Source organism: Eurytemora carolleeae, unplaced genomic scaffold (assembly GCF_000591075.1).
Source record: "Eurytemora carolleeae unplaced genomic scaffold, Eaff_2.0 scaffold201, whole genome shotgun sequence".
Taxonomy (NCBI): domain Eukaryota; kingdom Metazoa; phylum Arthropoda; class Copepoda; order Calanoida; family Temoridae; genus Eurytemora; species Eurytemora carolleeae.
The window spans coordinates 198047-210412 of NW_019396171.1; the positions used below are offsets into that span (position 1 = coordinate 198047).

General features: G+C 32.0%; 1 protein-coding gene across 1 annotated transcript in view; it reads right to left on the bottom strand.

The window, feature by feature from the left end:
• The window catches only part of LOC111697112 (uncharacterized), a 30209-nt gene extending 18217 nt beyond the window's left edge, over window positions 1-11992 (bottom strand). Inside the window, exons 1-14 of the mRNA XM_023467001.1 lie at window positions 11899-11992; window positions 10592-10649; window positions 8444-8527; window positions 8032-8112; window positions 6964-7021; window positions 6509-6565; window positions 5541-5632; window positions 4720-4791; window positions 3968-4013; window positions 3517-3591; window positions 1860-1926; window positions 1665-1716; window positions 1369-1417; window positions 592-666 (exon numbers count right to left, since the gene is read on the bottom strand). Of these exons, the coding sequence (XP_023322769.1) occupies window positions 592-666; window positions 1369-1417; window positions 1665-1716; window positions 1860-1926; window positions 3517-3591; window positions 3968-4013; window positions 4720-4791; window positions 5541-5632; window positions 6509-6565; window positions 6964-7021; window positions 8032-8112; window positions 8444-8527; window positions 10592-10649; window positions 11899-11926 (894 nt within the window). The 5' untranslated portion in view covers window positions 11927-11992. The remainder of the gene's footprint in view (window positions 1-591; window positions 667-1368; window positions 1418-1664; window positions 1717-1859; window positions 1927-3516; window positions 3592-3967; window positions 4014-4719; window positions 4792-5540; window positions 5633-6508; window positions 6566-6963; window positions 7022-8031; window positions 8113-8443; window positions 8528-10591; window positions 10650-11898) is intronic.
• Window positions 11993-12366: the final 374 nt, after the last annotated feature.

Sequence of the window (12366 nt, forward strand, 5' to 3'; positions counted from 1 at the left end):
TTGTAATTGGACAATGCTTGGAAAATTATAATAAAAGTGACAAGAAATAATACTAATATGAAAACAAAGACAACCAAAAAAATAGAAAAATTTTCACGAATATTAATTTAGAATTTCGCAAAAATCTCGAAAATGGTTTATTTAACGGTAGAATTATAGTTGCCATTTTTTATGAGTCCCTTTTGCGAAATTTCGATAAGCCATTTGCCATTCAAAATCGCACATGAACACGAACACGAAAATTTCGAGAAAATGAACAAAATCCGTGTTTGTTTTTAAAGCTTATCGAAATTTTGGAAAAGGTTGAATAATATGTTGGAAACCACTGTACCTGGAGATCAATATGATCTGCTTAAGGCTGGATATTATGTTGGAGACCACTTACCTGGAGATTAATATTTCTGCAAAGGCTTGATAATATAGTTGGAGACCACTGTACCTGGAGATTAATATGATCTGCTAAACATTGTATAATATGTTGGAGATAAATATGATATCTGCTAAAGGTTAAAAAAAATGGTTGGAGACCACTGTACCTGGAGATCAATATGATCTGCTAAAGGCTGGATAATATGTTGGAGACCACTGTACCTGGAGATCAATATGATCTGCTAAAGGTTGGATCTCCATCAGAGTCTGGATTGCTTCTCGATAAACAACTATAATCTAAAAAAAATACTTTTATGTTTCTTGTTTTGAATGAATGTCGATACCATTGAAAGAAGTAAAATAAAACAGATTACTCACTTCAAATTATAAGTTTTAATCCCTAAATATTTGCAAACTGATGTCACAACTTTTCCAACAATGAATAAATGACCATAGATATAGGGATTAGATCCGAGTTTGAGGGGGGTAATCAGTTTCTTTAACTGTGACGTATCAGGACATTGATTGCTTATAGGTTTCTAGAAACAGAACCAGTATTCAATGTTAATAGTTATTATACAAAATAGTTCACCCTCATTTCTTGGGCATCAAGACCGCGCCCTCATCAAAACAAACCCACGACACAAACCGAATTTAATGAATTTGAGCTACGACACTGAACTACCTAGTGCCGGTTCGAATTTGAACCACCGACTCAAAATTAAAGATTAAAGAGATTTTAATGGGTGATTCAAATTTGAACCGGAGCTAGGCAGTTCAACCAAATTAAATTTGGTCCCAAATGAAAACCGAATGTACAAAATATTAGATAATAGGTTCAAAATTTCGTTCTTAAAAATCTATCTGATAAGGAGCAAGAATGAACACCATGTGGGATTTTTTTTTTCATTTTGACTTAACCAAATTTCTTCTGTGAAAAAGATTTGAAATCACACAAACAAATTAAAGAAAATGGTTTGTTAAGATCACCATGCTGACCTGAACAGTACAGGAGTAGATGGCCCGTCGTAGGTCAATAAAAGACGACCTATCAATCATAGAAATTTTATCTGATGATAAATAAATTGAACTATTTAAAAAGTAAATAATTGTAAGCGATAAATTAAGATAAAATAATTAAATGGTTTGATAAATGAATTAAATTGTTTGATAAATGAATTAAATTGTTTGATAAATGAATTAAATTGTTAGATAAATAAATTAAACTTTTAATGAATGCATTAAATTGTATAATAAATAAATCAAACTTTTGATAAATTAATTTAAGATGTTACCTTTTGCACAATGCCTGGGACAGTTTTGATTCTTCTAACTCAGTCGAACTTCCTGAAATCAATCTTGTTTAATTAAAAAAATGTGAAAAATCCATAAACAATGTTTTTAGTATTTCCCTCAAATGTAAAGAAACAAGTAAGCTAAACAACATTTTATAATTTTCATCATATTTTCTGGACCACCCTGTACTGTACCTGGCGGTAAGGTTGAATTATGATGGTTTGCAGTAAGCAGATATCCTTGGTTCATCATCTCCATTCCCTTATAATAAAAAAGCGGGGTCAAATGTCGTCTGTATGATGAAAGAAGAAATCCACCAACAAGATGGCATAAATACTTTGACAATACAATAGTGGAGTCAAATGTCGTCTTCCTTATCAATGAAGAAATCCACCAATAAGATGGGATAAATACTTTGACAATACAATAGTAGAGTCAAATATCGTCTTCCTTATCAATGAAGAAATCCACCAATAAGATGGGATAAATAATTTGACAATACAATAGTGGTGTCAAATATCGTCTTCCTTATCAATGAAGAAATCCACCAATAAGATGGGATAAATACTTTGACAATACAATAGTGGAGTCAAATATCGTCTTCCTTATCAACGAAGAAACCCACCAATAAGATGGGATAAATATTTTGGTAATACAATAGTGGAATCAAATGTCGTCTTTCTTATCAATGAAGAAATCCACCAATAAGATGGGATAAATACTTTGACAATACAATAGTGGAGTCAAATATCGTCTTCCTGATCAATGAAGAAATCCACCAATAAGATGGCATAAATACTATGACAATACAATAGTGGAGTCAAATATCGTCTTCCTGATCAATGAAGAAATCCACCAATAAGATAGGATGAATACTTTGACAATACAATAGTGGAATCAAATATCGTCTTCCTTATCAATGAAGAAATCTACCAATAAGATGCGACAAAAAAGCGGAGTAAAATAAAAAGACGACATTTAAGTAATAATTAATTGTACTTCATGTGATAACAAATCAAATAGTTCTTCTTGTGAATTTTAAATTAACTTATTAAGGGAAATTGCTCTGTTTACACCGCACAATTGCTGTGTCTCATCATGTATATTTCACTATTTAAAGTCATAATTTGAGCTTAATAGTCGCCTTCCCATTCCTGAATTGTTTGGCTCTTACTGTGGTGCGAGCCAGCTATGTTATACAGTGTAATAAACAATGTACATTGTACACATATGGTGTACACAGCACACTGTAAATCAGAGCGATATATATCTCAAAACCACAAATATAGTACTTTTCATTATTCTATTACAATTTTAAAAAAAATATTTACAAGATTTTATTACTTGTTTTCAACGCATTAACTAATTGAATTGAATTCAACCAAATTAAAAATAAATCTGGCAAATAAATCATAAATCAGGGCCCACTTGGGTTCATCTAAAATTAATTTTTGCCATTATTAGTCCTTCTTTCCATAAAATCTGCCACCAATAGTTCTTTATTCCATAAAATCTGCCAACAATAGTTCTAAATTCCATAAAGTCTGCCACTAATAGTCCTGTATTTCATAAATCTGCCACAAATAGTCATGAATTCCATAAATTCTGCCATTAATAGTCCTTAATTTCATAAATTCTGCCACAAATATTCCTTCATTCCATAAAACCTGCCGAAAAAACTCCATATGAACCCACCTGCGGCGTGTTATTATTATTATTATTTATATTATTAACAATCAACCTACAGACAAAATAGAACGACCTGTAGGCTGAAATACAATGAAGATAGGGTTAAGCACCGCCACTTACCCTGGTCTATATGGGATCTGTAAGATGCATCAGTTTTTGTACCTGAATTAAACTTAAACACTTTCTGAGGAGAATCTTGTATGTTTTCATATTTGAGAGAAGATGCTTTAGCAAAACCTTAAAAAATAAAAAATTAAAAATGATTGAAAAGAACCTTCTATTGGAATCTTAATGCTGAGTGACACTCTAGAAGGAGTTGTTAAGGTGAAAGTGCACTATTGTACAGGCTGTCCCAATACACAGGGAGAGTCTAAAGAAGTCTGATTTGCGGCGCCTGCTGCAAAATTGTACCTTTTTTGTGCAACTCTCTTGTATGGTGTTTTTTTCAATATTTTTTGAAAATTTGTAATTTTTTTGGTACTTCAATGGGCCAAAAAAAATCCACAAACCTTTTTTTCTCTCCAAATCAAAAGTTCAGAAAAACAATGTATAAATAAATAAATAAATAAATAAATTATACAAATTTGAAGTTTTCTTTGAATGGTTTTTTTACCTTAAAGTGTTCCATCTCATTGTTAGACTTAACTTTAGCCCCTAACCTGAACATTACATGTTATCATTTTAGCCCCTAACCTATAAAATTCAGATTTAGCCCCTAACCTATAAAATTCAGATTTAGCCCCTAATCTTAAAAATTCCGATTTAGCCCTCAACATTAAAAAATCTAACTTAAGCCCCTAACCCAAAATGTTTATAGTTAATAATCAGAAAATTAAAAAAATTAACTATAACACTTAAGCCCTTGAAAATGTAATTTAGCCCCTAACTAAAAAATACAAAACTTAGCCCCCAACATTGAACATATTTTTATATTTCAAAGGTACAATATACAATATACATGGCAGTTGTTTGGTAGACATGACTTATATTTGACATGGTAGCTATGGCAGATATATACCTTAAATTTGAAATAGTAACTATGGCAGATGTTTGACATTACAGCTATGGCGGATATATACCTTAAACTGGGCATGGGAGCTATGGCGAATATATACCTTATACTTAATATGGCAGCTATGGCGGATATATACCTTATACTGGACATGGCAGTTATGGCGGATATATTATATACTTGACATGGCAGCTTTGGCAGTTATATACCTTATACTTGACATGGCAGCTTTGCCTGATATATACCTTATACTTGACATGGCAGCTTTGCCAGATATATACCTTATACTTGACATGGCAGCTTTGCCTGATATATACCTTATTTATGACATGGCAGCTTTGCCAGATATATACCTTATACTTGACATGGCAGCTATGGCGGATGGAAGAATTGCAGCAGCGGCAGCTGCGGCTCTAGTTTTCTCACTAGCAAATATAAAAAGAATATTATCCGACAGTTGTTTAGCCATCATGTTGATCTGTCAGTTAATCAGTCAATAACTAAATCAGTCATTAAATCAGCCAATTAGTGAATTAACTAAACCATCTATTAATTAATCATTAAAAAAATGGATAAGTCCATCAGCAATGTAATCAGTAAGCCTTGTATTGTCCTCAAATAACAACCTTAATCTAATCCTGCATTTTTGCACTCCTCTCCATCTTACATAAAATGGTTTGTACAAGCTTTTGATCACTGTTTTCAAAGACATCAAGGGTAACTCTATCTGTTCTCGTAAGTATATTACATAACTTTACAGATTTAATTTACCAAAAGCATTCATTTGAGGCATTAACAAAGTTTTTCTTTTAACACGATTACATTGTAAACTTGAAGAATCTTTTCTAATTCAGTTCATAGTTACAGTGTACCTAGTGTTAAGTGTACTGTCTACTGTTTGCTGTCTACTGTCCTCTGTTTGATGTCTACTTTCCTCTGTTTGCTGTCTAATGTATACTGTTTGCTGTCTACTGTTTGCTGTCTAATGTTTACTGTCTACTGTCTACCGTCTACCGTCTACCGTCTACCGTCTACCGTCTACCGTCTACTGTCTACTGTCTACTGTCTACTGTCTACTGTCTACTGTCTACTGTCTACTGTCTAGTACTGTACTGTACTGAACTGTACTGTACTGTACTGTAATGTAGTGTACTGTACTTTACTGTACTGCTACCTGAGGAAGAATACTGCTCCTGCTACGGCTGCAAGACTACCAGAGAAAAGAAGAATATCTCCAAGGTACGATTCTCCTCCTTCACTCTGCGCCTTGAAAACAAATCATATCAGGGTGTTATGGATGACCTATTATCCACTCCCCCTAACTTATGTATGAAACTGTAAAGAGTTCTTCACTCTTCTCCTTGAATATAAAACTGTAAAGGGATTTTCACCTTCACTATTTAAAAATGCAAATAATGTGCAAACTTTCGAAATAACAGAACTGAACATATTTTACAGCTCAAAGATGTCCGTTTGTCAAATTTAAGTAAAAAGTCTGATTTGCGTTCATATGGAGCAAATTCTAATACAAATCTTGGTGCATTGAAATTAGTCATGAAGCGTAAAAACGATTTTTTTGTTTGAAAACAAACTAAAAACTGTTGACAGGGTACCGTTGTGAATCGGATATGTCCCTATATAAATGAAGGGTTAATGGAAGTTACGGCTACAGTCCCTTTAAGCTTTAATTCAATAGTAGATGTCAGACCTGCTAAAATTGTTACATGATCAAAGACTAATAACAATTTTTTTGTTTGAACAAAAGCTTGAAAATGAAGGGTTAATGGAAGTTACGGCTACAGTCCCTGCTAAAATTGTTAAATTATCAAGGGTAAAATACTTATAATCCCGCGTTCTATAAATTCAAAAAAGAAACTAAACTACATTAGTTTTATGTTTCTTTTAAAGAGTATTGGATATTCATAAAATATAAAACCACTGCAACCAATATTGAATGCAAAATTTGTATGTTCTAGAACTATTCATTTTTGAATATTGGAATTTTTATACTGCTTCGTTTGTTATGGCAACATTTCTGTATCATATATAATTTACAGTCTTGATTTAGATATTAGAATAACCTATCGGTCTGTTACAATCAGCTCAAGAGATGTTAGAATAATCTATCATTTTGTTAAATACCTTGTACTTTTCCAGGACATCCTCTGATAGAATAAAGTTTTGTATAAAGTCCTCATCCTTTAAACCACAATATTCATATTTATTTTATTGATAAACAATCTTGACCAATGTTAAAAAATTTACAATATCATTGAAAAGGATTTTTAAAAAAAGAGTAAAAATTAAGTCAACAAGAATTGTGGGAAATCTTAGTATCCCCACGCTCAGGTGGTAGAAAAGAGATGATTTAATTACGAAGAAATAAAATAGAAGATAAATAAAAAAGACGTCAAAAGAAAACACACCTTTTTTTAAATAAAAAGATAGATCTCTACACACAACTTTTGACATTTTTTATACTATCTGAAACAACTTAAAAAGCTCCCCCCCCCCTAACTTGAAAGAAAGAAAAAACTCCATTACAAAAAGAGGAAAATTGATTAAATTTTTTTTTAAATGTTTGAATATTATTGTTCCTCGCAGACCAGGAGCTCAGATTTAAGAATTTCTTGTGCAACCTCAACCTCCAGCAACCTAAAAAACAAGGTACAGAGATGCCAACAAAAGATGAGACTTTAGGGATGACCAGAAACTAGGGATTCCAACGAACGAAAATTTTCACGAAAAATGCAAAATTTCGCGTAAATTTCTTTTGTATTTAGCAACAGCATACTTTCTCCTAGAATACCCTAGCTACACCGTACTGTCTTCTAGACTGTCCTATCCGCAGAACCTTTTTCTCCTAAACTGTCCAAGCTACAGCGTACTGTCTCCTAGACTTTCCTACTCACAAAGCAATTTCTCCTAGACTGTTCTAGCCACAAGAAACTTTCTCCTAGACTGTTCTAGCAACAGAATCCTTTATTCTAGACTGTCGTAGCAACAGTACATTTTTTCCTAGACTGCTCTAGCAACAAAACCCTTTCTTCTTGACTGTTCTAGTCACCGCGCATCGTCTCCTAGACTGTCCAAATCACATTAAATTGTCTCGTAGACTGTCCAAATCACATTAAATTGTCTCCTAGAATGTCCAAATCACCGCGCATCGTCTTCTAGACTGTCCAAATCACATTAAATTGTCTCCTAGACTGTCCGAATCACATTATTGTATCGTAGACTGCCCAAATCACATTAAATTGTCTCGTAGACTGTCCAAATCACATTAAATTGTCTCCTAGAATGTCCTATCAGATTAAATTGTCTCGACTGTCCAAATCACATTAAATTGTCTCGTAGACTGCCCAAATCACATTAAATTGTCTCGTAGACTGCCCAAATCCAATTAAATTGTCTCCTAGAATGTCCTATCACATTAAATTGTCTCGTAGACTGTCCAAATCACATTAAATTATCTCGTAGACTATCCTAATCACCGCGCATCGTCTTCTAGACTGTCCTAATCCCCGCGCATCGTCTCCTAGACTGTCCAAATATTAAATTGTCTCCTAGACTCCCCAAATCACATTAAATTGTCTCCTAGACTGTCCTATCCGCAGCAAAAACTTACTAAAAGTGAGTGTTCGGGAAAAAGAGATTATACTTACTTGTCACACGTCGCCGGCCATACTGATGAGTTTGTGATCCTTGAACTATCAGGGATGAGGGAGTATGAGGCTGAGGGGGGCCTAGTTTCAATTACAATAACAACAAATCGTGAATGAAATTAATACGAATTCTGCAACGAAACAGTGTTAGGAAAAATAACTATTGATGAAATTAAAATGTGAAATTTTATCTTTGAGAAAATCATGTAATTTTTACCACATTTTACTTTTATTCCAGTTTTCGCACTGTATTATGTCCATTATTTCAACCTTTAGCTCCCCCCCAATAGCTTCGCATCTGAACTTATTTCAACAATGGGCCAAAACATTGGAAAATTTACAACATTTTGTAAAACCAGGCCTAATTGGTGAGACGTCAGCATGCGCTCAAATAGTTTGATGTAAATGTTTCCTTTGGATGGAAGACGATTTAAAAGAACTTTCAATTTGTGAGATTTGGTCAGATATACTCTCATTCTGCTTGCTGCTGGGAGATCTAAACAATAAAAAATAACTAAAAGTACGCTTAAAAGCTTTATTTTTTTTATTTTTTAGCCTAAAAAGTTTTAAATTCTGACAATTTTTTTTCATTCAAAGCACTTTTTTAGAGAAACCACGATTAAAATTTGTTTAAGTTAAAAGGATGGATTTCTTAATCTTATATATTCTTGATCGTACATCCCTCTCATGTGCATCGGTACATTCCTTTTATGACAGTAGTATTTATTAGGTTACAAAGTGTCACAAAAATACCTTGATCTTGAGAGTAAAGTTTACATAACAATAGTAATAAAAATATTAATAATGAAAAAAATACAAAATACAAAATAAAAACTAGAATTACTGGGATGGAAAAGTGAGTCCTTATTTCCTTCTAAATAATACCACTCTACATTTTCAAGTTATGAGGACTGTAATGAAGGTCTAATTTCTAGTGAGTAATGACGAGCATCGCATTCACAAGAGTATTCTCATAAGTTATCCTTGTTATGCAGCAGGTAGGATATGGAAGTTGAGAGAGTTTATATCAAATTTCAAGACAGAAAACGACGGTATCTTTCTCTCTGAGAATCAGGCATAAAATAGTTTAGATAAAGGGTCTTATATGTAAAACCAACCATTTCTATAGCTACTATTTTACAGTGATAACCAGAAAACGCTGGAATAAGAAGTCGACTTTTAAACTCAAGTTATGACTTTTAATAGCGCTTTGAACATGAGACACAGCAATTGTGCAACGTAAACAGACTCATTTTACGTAATACGTAATTTAATAACATTCAACTAAAGCTATTTGCTTTAAAGAACATCAAATGCACTTCAGAAATGCTATAATGTCGTCATCCTGTTCTACAGTTTTCTGGTTATGACTGTAGGTGAATCCGTAACCAACTCAGAGGACTAATAACCTAAAGATCTGAAATCAGAAACCAATTTTATCAACCCATTTTAGAGATGTATATATACCTAACCTAAAACAAAAATGTTTTCAGGGACGTCCTACTTCAATACTTAAAACTAAAAATGTTTTCAGGGACGTCCTACTTCAATACTTTAAACTAAAATTTTTTCATGGACATCCTCCTTCAATACTTTAAACTAAAAATGTTTTCAGGGACTTCCTACTTCAATACTTTAAACTAAAAATTGTATTTAGGGACGTCCTACTTCAATACTTTAAACTTAAAAAATTTTCAGGGACGTCCTACTTCAATACTTTAAACTAAAAATGTTTTCAGGGACGTCCTACTTCAATACTTTAAACTAAAAATTGTATTTAGGGACGTCCTACTTCAATACTTTAAACTTAAAAAAATTTCAGGGACGTCCTTCTTCAATACTTTAAACTAAAAATGTTTTCAGGGACGTTCTACTTCAATACTTTCAACTAAAATTTGTATTTAGAGACGTCCTACTTCAATACTTTAAACTAAAATTTTTTCATGGACATCCTCCTTTAATACTTTAAACTAAAAATGTTTTCAGGGACTTCCTAATTCAATACTTCAGCTAAAAATTGTTTTCAGAGACGTCCTATTTCAATACTTTAAACTAAAAATGTGTTCAGGGACGTCCTACTTCAATACTTTAAACTAAAAATGTTTTCAGGGACGTCCTACTTCAATACTTTAAACTAAAAATGTTTTCAGGGACGTCCTACTTCAATACTTTAAACTAAAAATGTTTTCAGGGACGTTCTATTTCAATACTTTAAACTAAAAATGTTTTCAGGGACGTCCTATTTCAATACTTTAAACTAAAAATGACTATATCAAATCAAAATGTGTTCAGGGACATTTTGTTACTCTAAACATTTATCAAATTAAAATGAAGCCTGGTCTTATTCATTGTAATGACTCAACTGAATTAACTTTGAAACGTAATATGTATCACAATTGACAACATAAATAATGGTAAGTTGTTAATACAACATTTATTATGATTATTTTTCATTCCGGCTCTCTGCCCTCTGGGAGATCGTTGAGCCAAAAATTTGTGCCTAGCTAGTTGTCTTTCAAATTCCAGAAATAAGGATTATTTTGTATTTTACAATACTTACTTTAATTCAAGATCTTGATATCCATTGTTAATCAGATGATTATGAAGATCCGAACCTTCTAAAAATATATTTATTCAACCTTGTACATTGGTCGGCGTCTATATCAATACCTTGAAAATTATTTTTTTATTCAAGGTTTGTTTTTAAACAAGCTCTTTTCAAATTACAAGTTTACAAGAAAACAACGAGAAGCTGAAAATTGACATCTACTCTTTGTTTCCATGTTAATGTAAATCCATGTCGTTTAAAAACTTCGTAGAAATCAAATTTTAAGCTTAAGGTCGTCTTCATTTAATTCATGTATAGAATGAGGACTATTGCATTATCCAAACGGCAAAATATCGGAAACGTAATGTTTTTGCTTTCAAAATATACATGTTCAGTGGCAATCAATAAAATATCATGAAAAAATTGGCATTCATTGCTTGTTAAATTTATCTAGTTTCTACAAAAATATTTGCGAAAAAAGAAGGAAGTTAAGGAAATTTGTTGATGGATCAGTCATCCGAAATCTTCATTAAATAGAAATGATTTTTGAGAACTGGTTCAACTAAATAATAAATAATGTGTATCACCCCCCCTCAAAATCATTTTTAATAATCATATATATCATAATAAAAATCATAATATCAAGTTTGCCATAAAAAAACTATATTTAGAGGCACAACTTTAGTATGAAGTGGATTAAGGGGAAATGAAATTTAAACAATTTGGAATATTTCTGAAATATTCCAGACTTTGTCGCCATTAGTCTCCATTGTTGACCTGTAAATTAACGTTTAAACAAAAACTTGTTGCGCGTCTTTAAGATATATCTTTTACCACGTAAAGAACGGACAAAAAATTAGTTTTTAAGGTTAAATGTTATGAATCTTCTAAAAAAAAAAGTTTCTATATTTTACAATGTGTACATCATTAGATGATGATTGTTGCATTGCTTAGAATCCATTCAATTTTAATGCGGATTTTTGATATACATATTTTCGACAGTTCAGATTTAGGTTTTGAGAACAGAAACGTTTTATTTTGAAGTTTTTGGTTGATATTTTGCCTTTAACACTGGATGTTAACCAATGAACTAATTGGAAAAACTTGTTGGACACAAATAAAAATGTTTAGTAGTATAGAAAATAAATAATGCAGTTTTTTCCATTTATGAAAGTTGTAAGCAGTATTGTAGTTTTTCAATCTCTGCTACAAAATAATTATTCAAAGAAAATGAAAATGTTGATCGTATTTTTGCTTTTTTTACGTAAAATCCTGAAGAATTTGATCGAACAAACATTTAATGTAATGATTTCTCTTACCAATAATAACATCTTCATCTTCTTCCATTTTTATTTATTTTCATCTGAAATATATTAAAGATAAATTTTGTAATTGTCAAAATAACTTAATCTTAAAGGCAATGTAAGCGTGATTTTAAGTGACCCTTTATGCAAAAATAGCACTGCCCGATTAACAACGGTAGCGTTGACATCTTTATCTGATCAAAACTGTGAAACATATGTTCGTTTTCCGGGTTATAGTGTTAAATTCTGATAATTGATGGGTTTGTTTTCCTGCAGTAGAAATACGCAGGTCACTTATGCAGGGAAACCACAATAGAAAATAATCAGTTTTTAAAATGATTAAAGTTGAAATTTAATAAATTTTAATCAGACAAAGTTTAAAATGGCAGTGTTGTGAATAAGGGCATTACTAACGATGCGTGAGGGTCACTTGTAAATAGGCTGAGAGTTCGTTTAAATCAAAGACGATATAAAAAGTCGTCT